This window comes from Schistocerca gregaria, chromosome 5 (assembly GCF_023897955.1).
Source record: "Schistocerca gregaria isolate iqSchGreg1 chromosome 5, iqSchGreg1.2, whole genome shotgun sequence".
Taxonomy (NCBI): domain Eukaryota; kingdom Metazoa; phylum Arthropoda; class Insecta; order Orthoptera; family Acrididae; genus Schistocerca; species Schistocerca gregaria.
The window spans coordinates 618,526,449-618,553,944 of record NC_064924.1 but is presented as its reverse complement, the minus strand read 5'-3'; the positions used below and the strand labels follow the sequence as shown (position 1 = coordinate 618,553,944).

General features: G+C 43.2%; 1 protein-coding gene across 1 annotated transcript in view; it reads right to left on the bottom strand.

Moving 5' to 3' along the window:
* Window positions 1-12,939: 12,939 nt before the first annotated feature.
* LOC126272041 (ejaculatory bulb-specific protein 3-like) overlaps window positions 12,940-27,496 on the bottom strand; it is a 95,406-nt gene continuing 80,849 nt past the window's right edge. The window contains exon 2 of the mRNA XM_049974555.1: window positions 12,940-14,870. Within this exon, the coding sequence (XP_049830512.1) occupies window positions 14,635-14,870 (236 nt within the window). The 3' untranslated portion in view covers window positions 12,940-14,634. The remainder of the gene's footprint in view (window positions 14,871-27,496) is intronic.

The following is a 27,496-nucleotide window of genomic DNA, read 5'->3' as shown; positions in this document are numbered from 1 at the left end:
TCGAGAGTGGCATAATAGAGAAATATTGTGAAAATGTTTCGATGAACCCTCTGCCAGCCACTTAAGTCTGATGTGCAGAGTATCCATGCACATGCCGCCGATGTGCGGGTGCCAACGTAACAGCCGGCCGATGTGATCGAGCGGTTCTAGGCGCTTCAGTCCGGAACGGCGCTGCTGCTACTACGGTAGCAGGTTCGAATCCTGCCTCGGGCATGGATGTGTGTGATGTCCTTAGGTTAGTTAGGTTTAAGTAGTTCTATGTCTAGGGGACTGATCACCTCAGATGTTAAGTCCCATAGTGCTCAGAGCCATTTGAACCATTTGAGCCAACGTAACACCGAGTACTGGTACTCGGGCAGAGAGACTAATGTCTTGCAGTCGCCGTGCCATTATGGAGCATGAGGTAGCATGCCTTGTGATCCTGTTAAATGTGGCTGCAATAGCACCAGCTGTTTGACGAGGTCCCTTCTTCATTGTGCATAATGCAGCAGTCATCTGCTGCTGTAATTTACTGTGGTCTACCGTCTCCTCTCTTTCGGGCAGCACTGTCTGTAGTTCGAAATACCTAGGGATGCTGTGAGCAATACCCAGCTGATGCGCTACAACCGTCACACTTTGTCCGTGTTCCAGTTCCAGTGATTCCTAGCAGTGTGAAGGCCTCCATATGTTTTTCCCGGACCATTTTGTAATGAACACCACCACAGTGCACCGTAGCTGCTCGCTGAGTGGCACATAAATGACATCTTCCGTTCCTTCAATAGCCTAGTGCTGTAGGGCCAGCCCCATTTGGCTCTGAAGCCACGCCATGTCACGTCAAGCTTTCTGTGCACGACTGAGAGACCTCTAGCAACATGATCCCGCACTTTCATATATTTCAATAGATCTATTAATATGTTACAGTACTTTATCTATCTCGTTCTTACGCTTTGCAGAGCATTATATACATCTGAAGAGCCAGAGAAACTCTGGTATACCTGCCTAATATCGAGTTGGGCGATCACGCAGCAGTGCCGCAACACGACGTGGCATGAACTCGACTAATGTCTGAAGTAGTGTTGGAGGGAATTGACACCATGAATCTTGCAGGGTTGTCCATAAATCCCTAAGAGTACGAAGGGGTGGAGATTTTTCGGAACAGCACGTTGCAAGGCATCCCATATATGCTCAATAATGTTCATGTCTGGGGACTTTGGGGGCCATCGGAAGTGTTTAAACTTAAAAGAGTGTTTCAAGAGCCACTCTGTAGCAATACTGGACGTGTCGAGTGTCGCGTTGTCCTACTGGAATTGCCAGTAGTCCCGTTCTTGCAGGATATTTTTCCACCCGCAGCGGTGTCGGAGATTTGATGTCTTACCGGATTCCTGATGTTCACGGTACACTCGTGAAATGGTCGTACTGGAAAATCGCCACTTCATCTCTACCTCAGAGATGCTGTGTCCCATTGCTCGTGTGCCGACTGTAACACCATGTTCAAACTCAAATCCTGATAACCTGCCATTCTAGCAGCAGTAACCGATCTAACCACTGCACCAGACACTTGTTTTATATAGGCGCTGCCGACTGCAGCGCCGTATTTTGCCTGTTTGCATATCTCTGCATTGGAATACGCATGCCTATACCGGTTTCTTTGGCACTTTAGTGTGTAATATCAAGTACATTCGTAAGTTTTTTTTTATTCTAACGCCAACGTTTAAGCTTTGTTCGAAACAAACTGCAGTAAATACCGTCTGTGCAGTTCAAAGTATTGCCACAGAACAATTATGTTCTGCACAAATACCTATACTTCTTTGGTCTGCTTGTTAGCTTTTGTTACGAAACCAGAAACGGAGACGAATCTTAGTGTATGATTATACACGTCACAAATTACTTAAACAAACGTAAATGTTACAGAGAGAGAGAGAGAGAGAGAGCAGATTAAACAGAAAACGAGAATGAGAACTGCCGCAGACATGTCTCGCATTCCTAAGAGCTAAAGACTCGAGTGCGCAAACCAGGCGTATGTACCCACATGTGCTTTTCCACCTCAGGGGCAAGTTGTGAAAATGGCCTAAGGGCGGCGGAGGGAAAGGGGGAAGGGGAGAGGGTATTGGACTCTTCCTCGATCTCTTCTGAAATTCCGAAATTGGTGTCCGTCAAGCGAGTTGGCGCAGCGTATAAGACACTCAATTTAAGGGGTTTTGGAGGGCAGATCGACGTGCGTATGTGCTGCCTCAGATTATACCCACTTTCCATAAATAATTTCTTCTGGAAGCTGGGATAACTCTGACAGCAAGGGGAATAGCCTCTACGTCGACAGGGAGTTACGCTAAGCTCTTTTTCCTTCAGATTTAATGGTTTATAACTGACTCTTCATACAACACAATTAGGCGAACATGTAACACATTCATAATTATATCTGGTATAAACCATAAAGGTTGTTTTTAAAAATTCTTGCTTCAGAGGAGCAGCAGTTGAGGAGGGAGTAGAGTAACTAATGATCTAAAAAGAAACGCATCCACGGTAACATAGCATTACCACGATGCAAGAACAAACATGTATAAAAAAACTTCGAAATCTAGCGTCAGTGTTACCCAAACACTTTTGCTCCAAAGGCTGCGTGCTTCAGCAAAACTAAATAAGAACGTTGTAAGGTACTGTCTTGTTCTGTAGTTCTTATTTTGTTTTACACAATGACTTATACGAATAAGCGGAAGATTACTACTAACTTGAAATGATCCAGTCTCCCGTATCTGGTGCGATAAGCACGACAACAATTAGTAGCCTACAGCCTATCGTAAGGCGCTCAATATACGAAGGGCGGCCAAATAAAACGAGACAGGTGGAAAAAAGTAAGCAAACTGTTTATTATTTCAAAAGTAATCGCCATAACTGTCAGTACATTCATCCCAGTGTGAGACAAGACGGTCAATACCTTCATGGAAAATTTTGCACTGATTGTATCCAGGCGTACAATTCTACGCCCGAGGCAAATCGAGGTCACGAATTTCTTAAGGGCTCTAAAAACATGGAAATCGCATGGGGAGAGATCGGGAGTGTATGGGGTATGTGTAAAGGCTTCCCAGTGAAACTTTTGCAACGCACTCGAAACACCCTTGGCAACTTGTGAGACCGTGGAGTACGCTGCAGATGTTTCCCTACACTACCGATCCCTCCCCTTGGTTCCTTAGACAACCGCAAACACTTTTTCTTGAAGGCATTGATTGTCTTCTCTCACATTAGGATGAATGTGTTAACAGTTATGGCGAATAATGAAATAATAAACAGTTTACTTACTTTTTCAAAAAAAAAAAAAATGGCTCTGAGCACTATGCGACTAAACATCTGTGGTCATCAGTCGCCTAGAACTTAGAACTAATTAAACCTAACTAACCTAAGAACATCACACACATCCATGCCCGAGACGGTAGCAGTCGCTCGGTTCCGGACTGAGCGCCTAGAACCGCGAGACCACGGCGGCCGGCTTACTTTTTCGTCTGTCCATTTTTTCATTTGACTCCCACTCTTAGTTCCGTGCTATCGCCTGATGAGTAAAATACGTGCGCGCGGACTATGAGGCCAACTTGTTTAGTAGACTGCAGAACTCTTAGCACATGGGACGTTGTTAACGGAGAGGAATCTTGAGTCGTAAAGAAACCTTCGAAGGAAAGAAGAATAGGGTGTAACGTCTCATTGAGGTCGAGATCATTAGGGACGGAATCGAAATCCGGATTGAGGAAGTGTGAAGAAGCAAATCGGCCGGAATCGTTCTAAGGGAACCATCCAGGCATCGGAATTAAGTGACTTAAGAATTCCTCCGAAAACATCGCAATATAAGTGGCATTTTTAAGTGGACTGCGGAGTGTAGATGTACTTGTATATTTTGAATAGTACGATACTCATGCGTCAAATTACGCATTCAAATTCTCTTCTATCCACTGGTCCCCTGTTAGTCACATTCGGTTTCTCTGTAATAACAGACATTGTTATCACGTAATTAACTAGCTACAAATGCAGTAATTACCAAAGTGACAGCAAAACCTTGAATAACTGAAGTCATGATTTTCCATGTTTGGTCCTTCAGCAAGGATACATGGCATCGCACTCAAGTTCTTACCTACTCAGTACCCTCTACTCGCCCTTGGACTTTGTACGGAGAAATTGAAAATATTTTGTATTAGAGCTTAGTGAATTTTAAGCGAAATAGTAATAAATTTAACATTATTTGTGGTCGCACGAGAAAACGGCCAGTCGTATGACAGTGAACGAATGTGTAAATCCGTTTTTTGTTATCTTTATTGTGCATGCAACAAAATACAATCTTTCAAGAAAGAGATGGAACAAAGGCAAGCTAACCATTACGTAATTTTAAAACGTTTGCCTATCCATCTACACACACACACTTTACTTGGTCGGGATGTAGAGGCATTTCTAATAAAAGAGAGAAAATATTCACGTGAATGTCCTGAGAATTAGCCGTCAGCATGTACAGACTAATACGGTTGCCAGTGTCAGCTTCAGGAGTGTCGTCACAATCGATGTCTCTCATGTAACTGGAGGAATGAAATGTTCTCATTCGCCGACACCTTGCTTCAGAGAGACTGTCTGGAGTGGTATAGCACAGAAAACCACTGCGAAATCTGCTTCTACGATTTGACAGTCTTTTGACACCGTTAAACGCTAATTTCTTCTTAACGGTTGACAAGCAACAAACAGAAAAGTAAACAATAAAGAAACTGCTCAACAATTATTTCACGAAGTGCTACGTGCAATTAGTATTAACAAATTACAGAGGCAGGCTGTGGGCTTGAAGGTATGCAACTAATTTGGTGAAATCATAATTTATGTAGTCTGTGGCTTGATATAGGTTCCTTGTTTAATTACGCATTCCATATAGCATGTTAATAACTCACGAACAAAGTATGGAAAGAGTTCGAAAACTTAGCATATCGGAGACTTTCAGACTAGCTTCACGAAAAATACCCCACTTAAGTCGTTCTGCGGTTATGATTTACCTCATACGAATGAGTTGGAGATCCGAGTTCATAAATTGCCTCGTATGCTTTGTGTATTAACGCCGCATTGTCTCAAAAGATAGCGCATAGTGGAGATCAAATTTGTACTCTATAAAAATATGGGCAGCTGTCATCTTTTAACGAAATTTACGCTTCATAACAATTTAGAATGACATAAAGCTGAAGGGTGGACACACGCCACATTAACGTCCACTATGGGGTGTCAGGATACTTCTGATGAGATATTGTACTTCTCATTCTTCTTAGCAAAACGTTCAGTAGGTTGCAAAGGGAAAAAAGGAATCCTTTTGATTTTCCAAGTTACAAATTCTGATTCAAAGTAATGTTGTTGTTGTAGTCTTCAGTCCTGAGACTGGTTTGATGCAGCTCTCCATGCTACTCTATCCTGTGCAAGCTGCTTCATCTCCCAGTAACTACTGCAACAAACATCCTTCTAAATCTGCTTAGTGTATTCATCTCTTGGTCTCCCTCTACGATTTTTACCCTCCACGCTGCCCTCCAATACTAAATTGGTGATACCTTGATGCCTCAGAACATGTTCTACAAACCGATCCCTTCTTCTAGTCAAGTTGTGCCACAAAATTCTCTTCTCCCCAATTCTATTCAATACTTCCTCATTAGTTATGTGATCTACCCATCTAATCTTCAGCATTCTTCTGTAGCACCACATTTCAAAAACTTCTATTCTCTTCTTGTCCAAACTATTTATCGTCCATGTTTCACTTCCATACATGGCTACACTCCATACAAATACTTTCAGAAACGACTTCCTCACCTTTAAATATATACTCGATGTTAACAAATTTCTCTTCTGCAGAAACTCTTTCCTTCCCTTTGCCACTCTACACTTTATATCCTCTCTACTTCGACCATCATCAGTTATTTTACTTCCTAAATAGCAAAACTCCTTTACTACTTTAAGTGTCTCATTTCCTAATCTAATTCCCTCGCATCAACCGACTTAATTCGACTACATTCCATTATCCCCGTTTTGCTTTTTTTGATCTTCATCTTATATCTTCCTTTCAAGACACTATCCATTCCGATCAACTGCTCTTCCAAGTCCTTTGCTGTCTCTGACAGAATTACAATGTTGTCGGCAAACCTCAAAGTTTTTACTTATTCTCCATGAATTTTAATACCTACTCCAAATCTTTCTTTTGTTTCCTTTACTGCTTGCTCAATATACAGAGTGAATAACATCGGAGAGAGGCTACAGCCCTGTCTAACTCCCTTCCCAACCACTGCTTCCCTTTCGTATCCCTCGACTCTTATAACTGCCAGCTGTTTTCTGTACAACTTGTAAATAGCCTTTCGCTCTCTGTATTTTACCCCTGCCACCTTCAGAATTTGAACGAGAGTATTCCGGTCATCATTGTCAAACGCTTTCTCTAAGTCTACAAATACTAGAAACGTAGGTTTGCCTTCCCTTAATCTAGCTTCTAAGATTAGTCGTAGGGTCAGTATTGCCTCACGTGTTCCAATATTTCTACGTAATCCAAACTGATCTTCCCCGAGGTCGGCTTCTACTAGTTTTTCCAACCGTCTGTATAAAATTCGCGTTAGTATTTTGCAGCCGTGACTTATTAAACTGATAGTTCGGTAATTTTCGCATCTGTCAACACCTGCTTTCTTTGGAATTGGAATTATTATACTCTTCTTTAAGTCTGAGGGTATTTAGCCTGTCACATTATTTTGCTCACCAGATGGTAGAGTTTTGTCAGGACTGGCTCTCCCAAGGCTGTCAATAGTTCTAATGGAATGTTGTCTACTCCCGAGGCCTTGTTTCGACTCAGGTCTTACAGTGCTCTATCAAACTCTTCACGCAGTATCATATCTCCCATTTCAACTTCATCTACATCCTCTTCCATTTCCATAATACTGTCCTCAAGAACATCGCCCTTGTATAGACCCTCTATATACTCCTTCCACCTTTCTGCTTTCCCTTGTTTGCTTAGAACTGGGTTTTTGCCTATTTCATTTACTGCATTTTTATATTTTCTCCTTTCATCAATTAAGTTCAATATTTCTTCTGTTACCCAAGGATTTCTACTAGCCCTCGCCTTTTTACCTGCTTTATCATCTGTTGACTTCACTATTTCATCTCTCAAAGCTACCCATTCTTCTCCTACTGTATTTCTTTCCCCCATTCTTGTCAATCATTCCCTAATGCTCTCCCTGAAACTCTCCACAACCACTTGTTCTGTCTGTTCATCCAGGTCTCATCTCCTTAAATTCCCACCTTTTTGCAGTTTCGTCAGTTTTAATTTACAGTTGATAAACAACAGATTGTGGTCAGAGTCCACATCTGCCTCTGAAAATGTCTTACAATTTAAAACCTGGTTCCTAAACCTCTGTCTTACCGTTATATAATCTATCTGAAACCTGTCAGTATCTGCAGGCTTCTTCAGGCTTCTTCCATGTATACAACCTTCTTTTATGAGTCTTGAACCAAGTGTTAGCTATGATTAAGTTGTGCTCTGTGCAAAATTCTACCAGGCGGCTTCCTCTTTCATTTCTCCACCCCCCTCCCCCCCCCCCCCCCCCCCCACAATCCATATTCACGTACTATGTTTTCTTCTCTCCCTTTTCCTTTTCCTACTACCGAATTCCAGTCACCCATGACTATTAAAGTTTCATCTCCCTTCACTACCTGAATGATATCTTTTATTTCATCCTACATTTCTTCAATTTCTTCGTCATCTGCAGAGCTAGTTGGCATATAAACTTGTACTACTGTAGTATGCGTGGGCTTCGTCTCTCTCTTGGCCACAATAATGCCTTCACTATGCCGTTTGTAGTAGCTTACCCGCACTCCTATTTTTTTATTCATTATTAAACCTACTCCTGCATTACCCCTATTTGCATTTGTATTTATAATCTTGTATTCACCTTACCAAAAGCCTTGTTCCTCCTGCCACCGAACCTCACTAATTCCCACTATATCTAACGTTAACCTATAAAAGTAATAAGAAAATGAAAATTTATTCATAAAATAGACAAATGAAATGACAATGAAAGTCACAGAACGATCAGCCATGACACTGCCGGAATTCGAAAGTAAATTAATTTTGAGGGTAAAAGAAAGTAATGTTATACGAGATTCGACTGAACTTTAAACATTAAGCAAGTTAAAAACTTTGAGACCTTTCTGAACAATCATTAGCAGCATGTGGACAGTTACAAAAGAAGTAGTGGCTTCACTTTTTGCAATATAGCATTTTGTGTAGCTCATAAGTTTACTGGAGGACCATTGACAGTATTCAGCGTAAAATCTGCTGTACGTCTTCTTACGATATAATTAGGTCAACTGGTAATGGACGTCCTTTTCAGCTCTTTTATTAATGAAAACATATCAAGCATTCATGCTATTTATGTAACGAAATTTGAAATAATATTTATCTTTCCTTTTATACGGAGAAACACGTTGGTCTGTCAGTTTCTGTTCGTAAAAGAAAAGCAGCTGCTAAACTGCATCAGCCTTCTAAAAGAAAAAGTATGATAACTGCAAGAAAAATCATTCCCAAAAATTCATTTACCGTTACGAAAACCGACAGCGACAAATGAGTAGAAGTAACTGACACAGAATATGGTGCTTGTTTCTTGCAGACTGCAATTTCAAAGTTTCATAATATTTGTCGCCTGCAGTTGTCATTCTCCTAACGCGTCACAATTTTCTTAATCATATGTAAACAATTTTCCGGTAGTTGTTTTCCTGGTCGTTCTTTAGCAACAATACCTTTCCCTAGCTTAACGCTTAAACGTGCAGCAGTTTCTGAGAAAGTAACTCAATTTACTAGAATAGATAAGGTTGATTAGATCAAATTTATTACAATTTTGGGTTTAACATTAATGTCAGAGAAAATATTAATCACTCGACTCCTCCTAGAGGAAACTCTATTCTAAAAACTTTTCCTCACTACGACATCACTCTATCCGAAACTTTTTAACAGTTCCCTGAAACCTGCCATATTTTTAAATATCGAACTGTAGAACATGTCACTACTACAAAAAAAGTAGTTGCATGATAATTAAACGATATTCATGGCAACGGTGCCTGCATAAATTAACGTAATACAGCATCGCAACGGGTTGGTAATAATTATTAAATACAGTTTACTGAAAAGGATACCAAGAAATGTGGACAACTATTACGTAAACAGGATAATAGACTGGAGGAAGGGTTGAAGGAAGTATGTTATTACAGAGAGATACACAGGAGGTGGACAAACAAATGAGAACAACCTCGTTTAAGCTCCTCGTTCCTGCAGTTTCTCTACTTACATACCCGTAGAGTACCGGCCCTGATGTTTCCTTCTGTTTTCTGTTTGTATTGTACCGTCTCTGGGGAGATTAAGAGCATATAGCATGTCTCTCTGATCGTGGCGTTGGTGTACCTTCATGACTGTCCTTAATGACTTCCGTTGTATACAAAATGTTGGCACTCACGTAGCTGATTCGACCAAAACAGCAGCTTCAAATTTAATAAATGTCCATTACAGCACTATTATCGACATCTTGGAGATACTGAAACTGTGTTGAAATTTAAAATTTATGCTTTATTTTACCGTCTCAGTATTTTATGACGACTAGCTTCAATATTCGTCATCTCCAAATGTAAAAATAAAAGCAAATGAAAAAACGAAGTACTTACTTTCCATTACTTCACAATAGGTATGAAAGTATAACAGACAGCTATTGCATTTACCTATGTAGTTGCCTAAGCAACCCGACATGTCCGTTTAGAAGTACACATCAGAATACTGTGGCTTGCAAGTATGGACTCTGGTATAAATGGGTAACTGCCGGAGACAGGGAAAGGGGAGGGCTGGGGAGGTATTGTAGAAAGAGTGGGGAAGGGTAAGTGGAAGACAGTTGAATGGAGGGGAGTGGAACAGGGGACAGAAAGCCCCCCAGATAGAGACGGAGGGATGTCATAACCACAACGTATTTACACACGGTGAAAATTATATTAACACGCAACTTATAAAAAACAGATACACTTACGATAGAATTGTAAAATGTGGAAATTGCGTCAAATAAAATCATCATTATCATCATTCACCTCATGCTGCATGTTCTGGAAACATGATGTCCTCGGACGTCCGACACTTCACCGTCCGTTGGACTCGCAGTTCTTGGCGACTCTCGGCAGACGACCTAGCTGCATTCTTCCTGCCAGATTACACCAGCTACTTTTATATATCTTTAATTTTGCTTTCTAAATCGAAGGTCTTTAGCTGTTGTCGTACTTCTATGTTTCATATTTTGTTCATTTGACTGCCCTGCGAAATTTCATCTCAGCTGACGTAATTTTCCTTCTGTGTTTCTTCGAGAGTACCCACGTCTCACTTCCATATGATACTACCGGTAACGCTATCGTTTTATAAAGCTTCAGCTTAATTTTCTTTTCGGTTTTATATTGCCGAGTTCCATGACATGTTCCACACATATTTTTGAATAACAGATGGTAGATACATTGAAAGAGGAACAGAAGTTTATACTGTGTTCATTGACTGGAGAAAGCCTTTGATGGAGTACTGTGGAATAAATTAATGGACAGTCTGAGCAAGAATGGTATCGACTGGAGGTGTGGAATGCTCATTAAAAACCTATACCTACAACAGAAAATACGATTAGAGACTGGGAGTGAGATGACAGGGGAAAGCACAGTTGGAAGGGGAGTGAGGCAAGGCTGCTGTCTTCCCCCAACACTGTATAACATATATTTGGAGCATATTATTCAGAAATGTTTGAAGCAACATAGAGGACTGAGCGATGGTAGTATGATATATTTGCGAATGACATGGTGTTATTGGCGGAGAGCGAAAGAACCATGAATGGAATGTTAAAAGAATTAAATAAGACCTTTGAGGAATTAGAATTAATAAGAGACAGACCAAATGTGTGGTGATAAGTGCAAGAAAAGTAAGGACAACTATGAAATTAGGACAGGAAGATATAGAACAAGTTAGTGCTTTCAAATATCTGAGAAGAATTATTACGAACGACATGAAATGTAATAAGGAGGGGAAAATACGTATAGCAATGGTCAAGCAGGCATTTTGCAAGCAGAGGAGGGTTCTATGTAGATGCAAGGCAGGGACCTGAGGAAGAGACTGGCGAAGTGCTTCATATGAAACACGGTATTATATGGAGCTGAGATATGGACACTGAGGAAAGAGGGTGAAAGAAGCATTTGAGATGTTGATTTGGAGGAGGGTCACGGGATAAAATGGATAGACAAAGTGAGAACTGAAGAAGTGTTGAGAAGAGTGGGGGGATAAAGAGAAAGGTAAAGCATAAACATGAGTGCTGAGTTTAGTATGGGTGTAAAAGATCAAAAGAGTCAATGCAACGAGAACAGCATAACTAAAACATTCATATTGCAGCTTCTGTTTGCAAACATTTTGTAAACTAAAAGGGAAGCCTTGATTCGCATAAGCGGATGTAATGATGAATTTCCGTCCAATGGAAACACGCAGTTTTACATAACAAGCCTATTAATCTCGGTCTCTGGACGTGTTTCCTCTTTAAGTACAACTGGAAAAGTGTAGAACCAACATTTTTAACAGTGAAGCATTGTATACAAGGTAAAATCTGTGGCACTCAACCCGTGAACGCGCTTTTGGTTATCAACGCAAGCAGTGTGTTTGTAGCCTTTCATTCGCCGCGGTACTAGGAGGGAGAGGGTGGCGAGTCCATGTGCTACCAAAATAGCTCGAAAATATGTAAATGCAACTGATACTGAGTCTGCACCTCATACTTACTTACTTACTCACTCCTTGGCGCTACAGCCAATATAGGGCCTTGGCCTCCTCGGCCATTTCCGCCCACTCTTCCCTGCTGGCTGCCTTGACTCTCCATATTCTAACTCCCATTCTTCTCAAGTCCTCCTCCACGTTGTCTGGCCATCTGGTCCTTGGTCTTATCCTTATATGGTGCCCACCTGGTTTTTCTTTGAAAACTTTCTTGACTGTGCTGCTCTCCACCATTCTTTTTACATGTCCCAACTGACGTAATCTTTTACTCTTTATTTCTGCCATGAAATCTAGTTTGTTGCACAACTCTCTGATCTTCTTATTATTTCTGATTCGCCAAAAACCCCTATCATACACTGGCCCGAAGATTTTCCTAAGTATCTTCCTTTCCCATCTCTGCAACAACTCGTCATCATTTAGCGTCACTGTCCAATCTCCTGCCATACACCCAGCACAGGTCTCACTAGTGTACGATACTCTGTCAGCTTCAGATTCCTAATAAGGCTTCTTCGTTTAAGTACTTAATCAGTGCGAAGTAGCTTATGTTACCAGCTGTAATCCCTCCATGTATTTCTTCTTTCATATCTTTATTCTCAGTTACCAGTGACCCAAGATACTTAAAGCTCTCACAGCGTTCAAATTCTTTCCCATTCAAAGCCATGCTTCTTTCTCCTTCACTATACCTTTTCCTAGACGTTAACATATACTTGGTCTTTGACAGATTGTAAGCCACATCTCAGATCCAAATTTTTCTAATTTTTCAAGCTTTTCTTCCAGGTCCTGTTACCTCCTGGATAACAAATCAATATCATTTGCATATGGAAGATTCTGCGTCACTTTATTAAACAGTGTTCCCCCAGGGTTTCCACTTTGAGTCTTTCGCATTACATTCTCCAAGACAACATTAAACAGAATAGTGGAGAGCACATCACCCTGTCACAATCCTTGGTTAACTTCAAATTCCTTTGAAAAAGTGCCCTGCACCTCACAAGATCAATAATTTGCGCAGAAATAGAAGTTTTACAAATCTTGTGAAGTTTGAAGAGAGAAGATTAAATTTTTGATAGTGTTTGTATTTTAGTACAGAAACATTGTGTGAACGTTTCTGTGGAGTTAAGATAAATATTTTGCAAATTATAGATGTTTTTAAGAAATGTTACACCCACTGAAATTTGAAGGTACTGTGTTGACATTTTAATAATAAATGTGATTTAGTACAAAGACATGGTATGAAAGTTTCCGTAGCGTTATGTTCTATATTTTACAAGTTTTTAAAATTATTGCCAATTTTGGCCTAGAATATGGTAAACGTAGCAGACTATCTACTCTTTAGATGTAAGTGAGGGTCTAGATATTACAGCACCTTGTTTTGGTTTTAAAATGATACCAAATTTTACGGGCATTGATACTTTATTTAATAGTACAGCGAGGACAGAAAGCACAGATCGGAGGACTATGACTTCTTGAAGTTCTATTTAAAAATCGTAAAAGCAATATTTACTGAAGCAAACAGAATTTGAATGGTATGTCCTTTAAATAATTGTTTATCGCACAAACAGTAGGTTGGGAGAGTTATTACAAATTTAATGCGACAAGGAAGGTGCTTTACAAGCACATAGTAGGGTGCGCTGATGGTCAGAAAGAGAATGGTTTCGTTTGCCCTCCGTACCAAGGGCATACAAGCAACGCCATTATAGCATTCGGTATCAGTGAGTCGTAGTCGGTGAGGGAGTTTGCGTGTGTTCACATACGATGGTAGCTACAGTCCTACCCACTAGGCTCGAACGGGTCAAGTTGCTATGGTCGTACTTGATTCATACTGTACACCATTGAACCTTCGTATGAACATTAGACAGGAGTTTGTCTCATCCGTTCCAGCTTAGCTCGCTTTTGTACGCCATCCACATTCTGAATACGCTTTGCAAGTGGAAACATTACACTTTCCAATTTTAGGCGAGCTGAACTATCTTTCACTAACCCGACCTGTGTGTAATACAAACAGAGTGTGTATTTAACAGAACTTCGAATAAGATTTTTGGTCTGAACTGTGTGCCAGGTGCTGGGGAAAGAAAGTAAGTCACCGGTACCTAAAATGTTATTGTTTTGTGACTGTGATACAAAGAAAATTCGAATATATGGATTTTTTTAAGCATTTCTTGGTTACGTGATTCCAGTAGCTGATACCTCGCTACCTCGCAGTATCAAGTGAGAGTTTTCTTTCAGCTACGGAGAACTGGAAACGCTTGCAAGTGAAATGCAGACTGCTGGTGCCTCGCATAGGACTATTTTCAGGGTAACCACCTTGGTAGTTTACAGACCCCTATTGCATTGGTGGACAATATTAGGACTAAAACGAAAAACAATTTATATTTAACAGCCTCCTCCTCCCCCTAAAGGGGCAGAGTTCTGTGACCGTGACGGCCAATAGTTTTAGCAATAATATTGTGGCCCGCAGATAAGTCCTATGGTTTTCAGAAGATGACTGGAATATTCCAGTACGATAACGCTCTCTCATTGCAAAAACAAGTAATGGCCGTTTAGCCTCAATTAATGTCTATGAATAAATCACACAGTGTCTTAGGGGGGAGCAGTAAAATTCATTGAACACCATTAACAGTTTACACACTACAATCATGAGGTATGAGTAGGCTGTTTTTGTTGTCACAGGTGCTCTAGGCTGTGTATCACATGGGTGTTCAGAGCGTCTGTCCAACGCCTGTAACTCCATTGGAAATAAAGACAAGTGCTTCTTAGTGTGGTATCTTCTAACGTGTAACAGTACAGTGTTGCCATGACGCACAGTAGAGTAGTGAGAACTAGGCGGCTGCGCGCGGCAAGAAGTCCGGAGCGGCCGGGCCGCGCTAGCGCCCCGCGTGTCCCAGCGCGGCCGGGATGTCCTCCCTGGGGATGCAGCGCGCCTCCTCCAGCAGGTGCTGGTACTTCTTGCGGTAGACGCCGTGATCGTCGTAGTGCGCCACCAGGCGCGCCCAGTCGCGCGGGCGCGACTTGATCAGGAAGCAGATGACGCGCGTCGCGTTGTGCCGCTGGCGCTCCGTGCAGTCGTTGCAGCCCGTCTTCAGCACCCGCGGGATGACGTCTGGGAACAAACAGCGGGGCGGACGAAGTGAACACCCGGTCTCTGTCGGTCGAACGGCATGGACAGCCCAAATGTTGTCAGAGTGGCAGAGGAAGCTGGACATTTACAGTTCATACGTTCGGGGGAGATACGATACTGCGCGAAGAATTTGACCTAAGTCGAAACAAGGGCCCGGGAGTAGATAACATTCCATTAGATCTACTGGTAGCCTTGGGAGAGCCAGCCATGGGAGTATGCGTACGGAATGATTTCTACATCTTCATCCAACTCCACAAGCCACCTGACGGTGTGTGGCGGAGGGTACCCTGAGTACCTCTATCAGTTCTCCCTTCTATTCCAGTCTCGTATTGTTCGTGGAAAAAAGGATTGTCGGTATGCTTCTGTGTGGGCTCTAATCTCTCTGATTTTATCCTCATGGTCTCTTCGCGAGATATACGTGGGAGGGAGCAATATACTGCTTGACTCTTCGGTGAAGGTATGTTCTCGAAACTTTAACAAAAGCCCATACCCGAGCTACTGAGCGTCTCTTCTGCAGAGTCTTCCACTGGAGTTTATCTATGATCTTCGTAACGCTCTCGCAATTACTAAATGATCCTGTAACAAAGCCCACTGCTCTCCGTTGGATCTTCTCTATTACTTCTATCAACCCTATCTGTTACGGATCCCACACTGGTGAGCAGAATTCAAGCAGTGGGCGAACAAGCGTACTGTAACCTACTTCCTTTGTTTTCGGATTGCATTTCCTTAGGATTCTTCCAATGAACCTCAGTCTGGCACCTGCTTTACAGACGATCAACTTTATATGATCATTCCATTTTAAATCACTCCTAATGCGTACTCCAAGATAAATACGGAATTAACTACTTCCAGTTGCTGACCTGCTATTTTGTAGCTAAATGATAAGGGATCTATCTTTCTATGTAATCGCAGCACATTACACTTGTCTACATTGAGATTCAATTGCCATTCCCTGCACCATGCGTCAATTCGCTGCAGATCCTCCTGCATTTCAGTACAATTTTCCATTGTTACAACCTCTCGATACACCACAGCATCATCTGCAAAAAGCCTCAGTGAACTTCCGATGTCGTCCACCAGGTCATTTATGTATATTGTGAATAGCAACGGTCCTATGACACTCCCCTGCGGCACACCTGAAATCACTCTTACTTCGGAAGACTTCTCTCCACTGAGAATGACATCCTGCGTTCTGTTGTCTAGGAAGTGGAATGATCATGTAAAATTAATTGTTAGTAAGGCGGGTGCCAGGTTGAGATTCATTGGGAGAGTCCTTACAAAATGTTGTCCATCAACAAAGGAGATGGCTTACAAAACACTAGTTCGACCTATACTTATGTATTACACATCAGTGTGGGATCCGTACCAGGTCGGGTTGACGGAGGAGATAGAGGAAATCCAAAGAAGAGCGGCGCGTTTCGTCACAGGGTTATTTGGTAAGCGTGACAGCGTTACGGAGATGTTTAGCAAACTCGAATGGCAGACTCTGCAAGAGAGGCGCTCTGCATCGCAGTGTGCTCCCTACCGCCATTGGATAAGCAGCTGAAGCAGCAAGTCGTATACCCCTAGCTTACTTATTTGTTACATAGTTTAATTCTTAATTTATTTGCGTGTTTTTGGTACTTGCATTGTTTAATTCATAAATTTCGGGCGTATTTTAGTATTTGAGAGTTGTAGCATCGCGCTTTAGTGTTTACTTCGTAGATTCTTACTTAAATTGCATGTGAGTTTCGTATAGGAGGTGTAATTTCGAGTTTTAGTTACTGTAATCGTAAATTCAGGCAGATTGTAGCGCAGTCGTTAGGCATTTGTACAGGTTAGTTAATACATTCTTTGCGTGTTTCGCTTGCGTTATCTAGGCACAGACTCGTGTTTCATTAACTGTTGTTCAACATCGATTAGAATGGACAGGGACTGCGATTGCTGTGCTCGGATGAGGGCTGAGTTGGCATCTCTTCGCCCACAGCTGCAAGCGGCGCTGACTTCGGTCGCGCAGCTGGAGGCTGTTGCCAATGGGCACCACTGTGGGGAGCCGGACTTGGGTATCACGGGGATGTCAACCTCGTCCCGTCTGTTCCCAGACCGGTCTGCCGCTGTGGTTGCCCCTGTTGCTGCCCGCTGTGGGGCTGAGCCCTCGCCTGTGGTTGATTGGGAGGTCGTTCCAAGGCGTGGCAGGCAGCGAAAGACGTCCCCGGACGCTGATCAGAAAGCCTCCCCGGTGCGTCTGACAAACAGGTTTCAGGCACTGTCTCTGGCTGAGCCAGATGCAGCTGCCTGCCCTGTTTCAGAAGATCATTCTCAGCCTTCAAGGTCCGGGCAATCGCAGAGGGTGGGCTTATTGGTAGTTGGGAGCTCCAATGTTAGGCGCGTAATGGGGCCCCTTAGGGATATGGCGGCTAAGGAGGGGAAGAAATCCAGTGTGGACTCTGTGGGCATTCCAGGAGGAGTCATTCCTGATGTGGAAAGGGTCCTTCCGGATGCCTTGAAGAGCACAGGGTGCAGCCAGCTGCAGGTGGTAGCACATGTCGGCACTAATGACGTGTGTCGCTTTGGATCTGAGGAAATTCTCTCTGGATTCCAGCGGCTATCTGATCTGGTGAATGCTGCCGGCCTTGCTTACGAGATGAAGGCAGAGCTCACCATCTGCAGCATCGTCGACAGAACCGACTGCAGACCTTTGGTGCAGAGCCGGGTGGAGGGTCTGATCAGAGGCTCAGACGGTTTTGCGACCGTGTTGGCTGCAGATTCCTTGACTTGCGCCATAGGGTGGTGGGGTTTAGGGTTCCGCTGAACAGATCAGGAGTTCACTACACTCAGCTGGCGGCTACACGGGCAGCGGAGGCTGTGTGGCGTGGAATGAGCGGTTTTTTAGGTTAGAAGGCCTCGGGAGAGTACGGGGTGGGCTGCAATCTCAAAGGGTGCATGGTAAATACAGGACGTGCTTGGATCAAGGAACAGTCGGAATTGTGGTTGTAAATTGTTGTAGTTGTGCTGGGAAAGTCCCTGAGCTTCAAGCGCTAATAGAAAGCACAGAAGCTGAAATCGTTATAGGTACAGAAAGCTGGCTAAAGCCTGAAATGAGTTCTGCAGAAATTTTTGCGAAGTCTCAGACGGTGTTCAGGAAAGACAGATTAGGCAGAATTTGTGGTGGAGTGTTTGTGTCTGTCAGTAGTGGTTTATCTTGTAGTGAAGTAGAAGTAGATACTCTTTGCGAATTGGTATAGATGAAGGTTATACTTAACAGCCGAACTAAGTTAATAATTGGCTCCTTCTACCGACCCCCAGACTCCGATGATATAGTTGCGGAACAGTTCAGAGAAAATTTGAGTCTCGTAACAAATAAATACCCCACTCATACGGCTATAGTTGGTGGGGACTTCAACCTTCCCTCGATATGTTGGCAAAAATACTTGTTCATAACAGGTGGTAGGCAGAAAACATCTTCCGAGATTGTCCTAAATGCTTTCTCCGAAAATTATTTCGAGCAGTTAGTCCACGAACCCACGCGAATTGTAAATGGTTGCAAAAACATACTTGACCTCTTAGCCACAAACAATCCAGAGCTGATAGAGAGAATCATGATTGATACAGGGATTAGTGATCACAAGGTCGTTGTAGCTAGGCTCAATACCGTTTCTTCCAAATCCACCAGAAACAAACGCAAAATAATTTTATTTAAAAAAGCGGATAAAGTGTCACTAGAAACCTTCCTAAGAGACAATCTCCATTCCTTCCGAACTGACTATGCAAATGTAGACGAGATGTGGCTCAAATTCAAAGATACAGTAGCAGCAGCAATTGAGAGATTCATACCTCATATATTGGTAAGAGATGGAACGGATCCCCCGTGGTACACAAAACAGGTCCGAATGCTGTTGCAGAGACAACGGAAAAAGCATGCGAAGTTCAGAAGAACGCGAAATCCCGAAGATTGGCTAAAATTTACAGACGCGCGAAATTTGGCAAGGACTTCAATGCGAGATGCCTTTAATAGGTTTCACAACGAAACATTGTCTCGAAATTTGGTAGAAAATCCGAAGAAATTCTGGTCGTATGTAAAGTACACAAGCGGCAAGACGCAGTCAATACCTTCGCTGCGCAGAGCCGATGGTACTGTTACCGACGACTGTGCCGTTAAAGCGGAGTTATTGAACGCAGTTTTCCGAAATTCCTTCACCAAGGAAGACGAATGGAATATTCCAGAATTTGAAACACGAGCAGCTGCTAGCATGAGTTTCTTAGAAGTACGTACCTTAGGGGTTGCGAAGCAACTCAAATCGCTTGATACGGGCAAGTCTTCAGGTCCAGATTGTACACCGATTAGGTTCCTTTCAGTTACGCTGATACAATGGCTCCCTACTTAGCACTCATATACAACCGCTCGCTCACCGATAGATCTGTACCTACAGAATGGAAAGTTGTGCAGGTCGCACCAGTGTTTAAGAAGGGTAGTAGGAGTAATCCATCTAACTACAGACCTATATCATTGACGTCGGTTTGCAGTAGGGTTTTGGAGCATATACTGTATTCAAACATTATGAATCACCTCGAAGGAAACGATCTATTGATACGTAATCAGCATGATTTCAGAAAAGATCGCTCTTGTGCAACGCAGCTAGTTCTTTATTCGCATGAAGTAATGACCGCTATCGACAGGGGATTTCAAGTTGATACCGTATTTCTAGATTTCCGGAAAGCTTTTGACAACGTTCCCCACAAGCGACTTCTAATCAAGCTGCGGTCCTATGGGGTATCGTCTCAGTTGTGCGACTCGATTCGTGATTTCCTGTCGGGAAGGTCGGAGTTCGTAGTAATAGACGGCAAGTCATCGAGTAACACTGAAGTGATATCAGGTGTTCCCCAGGGAAGCGTCCTGGGACCTCTGCTCTTCTTGATCTATATAAATGACCTGGGTGACAATCTGAGCAGTTCTCTTAGGTTGTTCGCAGATGATGCTGTAATTTACCGTCTAGTAAGGTCATCCGAAGACCAGTATCAGCTGCAAAGCGAGTTAGAAAATATTGCTGTATGGTGTGGCAGGTGGCAGTTGACGCTAAATAACGAAAAGTGTGAGGTGATCCACTTGAGTTCCAAAAGAAATCCGTTGAAATTCGATTACTCGATAAATAGTACAATTCTCAAGGCTGTCAATTCAACTAAGTACCTGGGTGTTAAAATTACGATCAACTTCAGTTGGAAAGACCACATAGATAATATTGTGGGGAAGGCGAGCCAAAGGTTGCGTTTCATTGGCAGGACACTTAGAAGATGCAACAAGTCCACTAAAGAGACAGCTTACACTACACTCGTTCGTCCTCTGTTAGAATATTGCTGCGCGGTGTGGGATCCTTACCAGGTGGGAATGACGGAGGACATCGAAAGAGTGCAAAAAATGGGAGCTCATTTTTTGTATTATCACGTAATAGGGGAGAGAGTGTGGCAGATATGATACGCGAATTGGGATGGAAGTCATTACAGCAAAGACGCTTTTCGTCGCGGCGAGATCTTTTTACGAAATTTCAGACACCAACTTTCTCCTCCGAATGCGAAAATATTTTGTTGAGCCCAACCTACATAGGTAGGAATGATCATCAAAATAAAATACGAGAAATCTGAGCTCGAACAGAAAGGTTTAGGTGTTCGTTTTTCCCGCGCGCTGTTTAAGGAGTGGAATGGTAGAGAGATAGTATGATTGTGTTTCGATAAACCCTCTGCCAAGCACTTAAATGTGAATTGCAGAGTAATCATGTAGATGTAGATGTAGTTTGCTGTCCAGGTTTCGAGAGGGTGCGTTTCTGGATGAGGTATCGAATATATTGCTTCCCCCTTCTTATACCTCCCGAGGAGATCACGAATGTAAAATTAGAGAGATTCAAGCGCGCACGGAGGCAGTCGTTCTTTCCGCGAATCATACTCGACTGGAATAGGAAAGGGAGGTAATGACAGTGTCAGGTAAAGTGCCCTCCGCCACACACCGTTGGGTGGCTTGCAGAGTATAAATGTAGGTAGATGTAGAACTCTTCCATCTGGTGAGCAAGACGTATGAAACAGGCGAGATACCTTCTGAATTCAAGAAGAATCTAAGAATTCCAATCCCAAAGAAAGCAAGTGTTGACAGGTGTGGAAATCACAGAACTTTCAGTTTAATAAGTCACGGATGCAAAATACTAACGCGAATTCCTTACAGACGAATAGAAAATCTGGTAGAAGCCGACCTCGGCAAAGATTAGTTCAGATTCCGTACAAACGCTAGAACATGCGAGGCAATACTGAACCTTCGACTTACCTTAGAAGATAGATTAAAGACAGACAAACCTACATGTCTGGCAATTGTAGACCTAGAGAAAGCTTTTGACAGTGTTGACTGGAATACTCTCTTTCAGATTCTGAGCGTGGCAGGTGTAAAATACAGGGAGCGAAAGACTATTTAGAATTGTACAGAAACCAGATGGCAGGGTAAGGGTGGAGGGCATGAAAGGGAAGCAGTGGTTGAGAAGGGAGTGAGACAGGGTTGTACCATATCTCCGATGTTATCCATTCTGTATATTGAGAAAGCGGTAAAGGAAACAAAAGAAAAATTTGTAGTAGCAATTAAAATCCACGGAGAAGAAATAAAAACTTGGAGTTTGCTGACGACATTGTAACTCCCTGAGACAGCAAAGGACTTGGAAGAGCAGCTGAACGGAATCGACAGTGTCTTGAAAGGAGGATATAAGACGTACATCAATAAAAGGAAAACTATTTGCCTTTTTCGAATTCACTTTCCTCCGACATAATGCACTGATAACCACACAGAACTCAATAGTGACCGCTACTGACACACTTGCAACGTATTGAGGTTCCATATTTCTGTCCAATTCCTGTATACGCCGGTCACGTGATAGTCACCTTTAACGAATCGCGCAGTAAGGTGGGAAGCGAAGGACAGAATGACAGAATCGAGGTATGTTTCGACGTGCCGATCATCGCACCCTGGGCGAAATTTCCTGGTTTGTTGGTATTTCAATGCGTACTGTTCAACCAGTCTACAAGGAATCTTGTATTATGCGTCGGCCACATGGTTTCAGAACAGTGGTCTTAAAAAGATCCTAAATGACAAGGATGGAAAGTTAGTGTCACGCACTATCATTGACCATCGCTATTAAACCCACACGAATTGCAGCTGTCAATGAATCCAAGTCCATCTCAACCACTTACCGTCCGAATAATGCGATGCGAACTGCATACAATGCTTATTTTGAGCGAGGTACCTGGCGAAAGGCTAGTGCTCTCAGCGGTACATAAAGCTTCACATGTTCCCTGGGCGAAAAAACCCAGAAACTGCACAGTATCAGACTGGTGGAGGATACAGGGGTATTACGAGTCGCGATTTTGCCTCTTTTCAAAAGTTGCACTATCAACGCAATGAGGCATTTAACATGGAGTCTATGCTGTTGACGTCAGAGCTGAACCTTTGACGTTTTAGGGATATTTTTTCGTACCATTATTTTGGCCTGCTCATTCAGGTTACCGAACACGTGAATTTCAAGACTTATTTCATCGTTCCCAGTGACCTATTTCTGCTTTTTCTTCTGCATCATTATGAAGAGAGTACCCTGTGTCGTTCAGTTTGACAAAAGCCTATGCACTTGGCTGCAAGCGCTGGTTCCTAGGCTGAAGAACACTCAGGAGTCCTGTCGCACTTCGACTGGTCTGCTGGATCACCTGATCTCACTCCAAAATAAAATGGCTGGGGCTACTCGGAACAATGGATGAAGCGCAGCAATCACGATGCCCGCAATTTAGTAGCACTGCCGGTTCTAATTTTCAACGAGTCGTTGCAACTTCGCAGGTTCGAGTCCTGCCTCGGGCATGGATGTGTGTGATGTCCTTAGGTTAGTTAGGTTTAATTAGTTCTAAGTTCTAGGAGACTGATGACCTCAGATGTTAAATCCCATAGTGCTCAGAGCCATTTGAGCCATTTTTGAGCCCCCGTGAGTTCGCAGAAGTACCGTCACACGACGCGGCATGGGCTCGACTAATGTCTGAATTAGTGCTCGAGGGAACTGACACCACGAATGCTGCAGGGCTGTCCATAAATCCGTAAGGGTAGGAGGGGGTGGAGGTCTCTTCTGAACAACACACTGGAACGCATCCCAGATAGCCTCAATAATGTTCATGTCTGGGGACTTTGGTGGCCAGCGGAAGTGCTTAAACTCAGAAGACTGTTCCTGGAGCCACTCTGTAGCAATTCTGGACGTGTGGGATGTCGCATTGTCCTACTGGAATTTCCCAAGTCCGTCGGAATACACAATGGACATGAAATTCTGCAGGTGATCAGAGAGGAGGCTTACGTACGTGTCACCTGTCAGAGTCGTAGCTTGACGTATCAGGGGTCCCATATCACTTCATCTGCACACGCCCACACCATTACAGAGCCTCCACAGTTCGAACATTCCCCTGCTGACATACAGGTTCATGGATTCATGAGGTTATCTCCATAGCCGTACATATCCATCCGCTCGCTAGAACTTGAAACTAGATTCGTGCGACCAGTCAACATGTTTCCAGTCATCAACAGTCCAATGTCGATGCTGACGGGCCCAGGCGAGGCGTAAAGCTCTGTGTCGTGCAGTCATCAAGCGTATACTAGTCGGCCTTCGGCTCCGAAAGCCCATATCGATGATATTTCGTTGAATGGTTCGCCCGCTGACACTTATTGATGGCCCAGCATTGAAATCTGCAGATATTTGCGAAACAGTTGCACTTCTGCCACGTTCAACGATTCTCTTCAGTCGTCGTTGGTCCCGTTCTTGCAGGATTTTTTTCCGGCCGCTACGGTCTCGGAGATTTGATGTTTTACCGGATTCCTGATATTTACGGTACACTCGTGAAATGGTCGTATGGGAAAATCCCCATTGCGTCGCTACCTCGGAGACGCTGTGTCCCATCGCTTGTGCGCCAACTACAACACTACATTCAAACTCAGTTAAATCTTGATAACGTTCAATTGTAGTAGCAGTAACCGATCTACAATTGCGCCAGACACGTGTTATCTTGTATAGGCGTCGCTGACTGAAGAGTCGTATTCTGCCTGTTTACATACCTGTGCATTTGAATACGCATGCCTATACACAGTTTCTTTAGTGCTTCAGTGGAAATACACACAACTGAAGGCTCTAATGCATGGGAAATTGTAGAGGCGAAGTTAATTCGGCAGTAGATGTCCAATGCTACATGATAATGATGATGGTGTTGTTGACGATGATGATGATCATAGACAAGACATTTCATAGGAAGCTGTAGATCTGGCTGAGTCATAGCTGCGTCTTATTCTTCTCATTTACTCGCGTGGCTAATGTAACCCTTTCCAGCCGAAATGTGTTAGATTCCTTATCTCAACAGCTTCGTGGTGTCCGACCTGTGAGAAACAGTAAGTGAACGGTCGGTGTGCATTAACAGTCCTGATGTATGATTCAGAGACATCGTCTTTTAGTACAAAAAATTTAGAATTTCGAGAGACAGGTAAACAAACAAATGAATGAGGGACGGTATTTGAGGAAAGAAATAATTATCATTGCAATTAAAATAAAATAAAGAAGGCTAGACAAATTAAAAGCGAATGGTTGGTCGGTAGACCAAGGAATTGCCTCACTTGCAGGAGATAAGCAAAGAGCAGGCAGACAACATTAGAAAAATTATCGACTTGTTACTTGCACATGACAGTTATTATTTACAGTAAGCAAAGTTTTTCTTTGCCACAATGTCCTTCACTAAATTCTACCAGTTTCGTATATTTATTTTTCCATATTCAGGGTGATACACATTTAAATGCCCGAAAAAGAAAAACTAATCATACGAAAACTGGTAGCTTTTCTGAAACGACATTACAGAAGAGGAGGATTTGTTTTTATCGATATCAGAAAGCGTACAGGAGCAATATGGATGAATATATTAGAAAACCATATCCGTGGAGAAGTCTGCAAGAGCCGTTTATCCAACAGCATTTATCAAATGTGGATGATGATGATGATAATGATGTTGTTGGCAGATGGGTGAGGATGACCTCCGGCGGTGGCAGATATCCTTCTCTTCTCTAGTTCCGATCAAGTACCTTAAAAACCTTGGTTACATTTCATTATGTTTCAGTTTCGAAGTATATCGTGATTTGAGTTCAGTTATACGGAAAATGGAAATACACATCATATTAACACACACCACACCAGAAACAGTGGCCCACATTGCTGTAGCGGGCACTTAGCCCACCAACATAATAGGAATGTCCAGCGGGTTGCATAAGCGCCGACGTGTAGGCGCACCGTCTTTGAGAATCACACACAAACCTCATTGTGAATATCAGTTGATGGTTGTCTGAAACCAAACGCACTGATAGATTTACAGCACAGTCTGAAACATACAGTTGCGGCACTCACAACTTGAAAGCTGTTGCCATCCGACAGCTGGATTAACAGACGCGCCCCAAGCGGCGAGAAATCTGGCCATCTCTTCAGATAGCACTCGCCGCAAGAACAGTGTGTGTTCCTAATCCTAGTCCTATGCAACTTATTTTTGCGTCTGAAACGTTAGTTAGACATCGAGAGACATTAATGGATATAAAAGAAATGCAAACAGAGCTAAATCTCATGAATAGGATTATATGAGCAGCAATGTGTTCATAAACAGATCCACTTAAAAAATAAATAAATATATAAATAAAAACAGACCCACCACGAAAATGTTATGCACATTTCTCACAAACTGATATTCATACAGGTACCGACGGAAAATGCAAAACTGTGAACATCTACACAGCATTTGAAAGAGGAAGTGCAGTTGGGCCCAAAGAAGCCGGTCGGGGTAGTCGGCGAACCCCTCGACATTTGAATAGGAGCGACTATACTGTCAGACGATTGACAGGCATCGGTGAACCACGACCAAACTGAGCGTTAAGTAGGAAGTGGTCGACCTACAGAGAAGACAGAACGTGAGGACCGAGGTGCACTACGAGCCCCAGATTCATCATTATCATCGATCCGACGTACAGCTGGAGCTTCAGTGCGCACAAGGACCGTTAACAGGCACTCACAGAAACGGGGCATATCTCACGACGTCCTTTGCGCTGACTACCTTGACCTCTGTATACCGCAAGCCCGTTTGCAGTGGTGTCGGGTACATTCACCTGGAATCTTACTGGAGTAAACTGTCTCCAGTGATGAGTGTCCCATCGAACTGAGCCCCGATGGCCACTGAAGACCTGCACCCAGACAGCGGTGGTATACCAACCTGACATTCACCCGGATTCATGGCCTGGGGTGCCATTTCACGTCATGGCGGGAACCCTTTGGCTGTCATGCAAGGTACGTCGATGATATCCTACGTCCTGTTTATTTCCCTTCGTGGCAAGTCACCCTTGGCTTACATTTCAGCAAGATAATGCCATCCTGCACATGGCGAGAGTTCCTACTGCCTGTCTTCGTGTTTGCCAAACCCTAGCATGGCAAGCAAGATTGCTGGACCTCTCTCCAATTCAGAATGTCTGGAGCATTTTGTGCAGGATCCTCCAATGGGCTCTGGATTTTACTGATCCAGCTCGACAATTGGATAGAATTCGGCACGATATTCCTCAATAGCATGTCCAAAAACTCTATCTTTCAGTGCTAAGGCAATAACTGCTTGCAAAAGCGCCAGAGGTGAACCAAAGCGTTATTAATTTGCTCGATATTTTAAGTTCAATCTCTTGAATACTTCATAAAAATTTTTTCTGAAATTTTAATCATTTCTATGTATGTAGATGTGCATCATATCCATTGATCCATTCGGATAATTCCTTCAAGGTACATCTTTTTCTTATATTAAAGTGTACTATAAAAACTTATTTCATCTTTAGATTGCCGCACATTTTCTTTTTTTCTTTATTGTTATTTTAACACATTTACAAGAAAGGTAGGCAGCGGCCTATGTATACCGCTCTTCGGCCACAATGAACACATAAAGGAAACAGAAAGGCAGGAAAACAAACGAATATGGTGGACAAAAAACGGGAGACAGACATAGTAAAATAAATGAAGCCGTTCATGGGCGCACTGTTTGAATTAAAAAAAACGTTCAGCACTAACACAACGGAGAAGAACGGGTTTACACACGTGAACGGAGGAGCACAAACGGAGAGACACTGAAGCACTGACGCGGAGACACACACGAGCACTGGCGACGATCTCTAGCGCACGAACATGTACTTTTCACGCACAAAGCCGGGGACCTGCCAAAGGGAAGAGGTGCGGGTAGGAGGGAGAGGGGGAGGGTGTTGATTGATGCCAATTGGAGAGGAGAAGGGAGGGGAGGGGAGAGGGTATGGGGGTTGTGGAACCCCGTGGGGAGGGGACGGAGGGAGGAAGAGAGAAGGGAGAGAGGGTGCCCTGGAGGAAAAACACAGGCAGAGGAAGGGGAGGATCTAAGTTGGTAGGAGGGGTAGATGAAGGGGATGAGGGCATCATCAGGGAGGGGGAGTTGGCGGAAGCCACCTTAGGCAAGGGTATGGAGTGTGGAGAGATGGAGAGCGTGTGAGGTATGGGAGTACAGGCGCGGTAGGGGATAGGGGTGGAAAAGGATGGGAGAGACAAGCATATGAG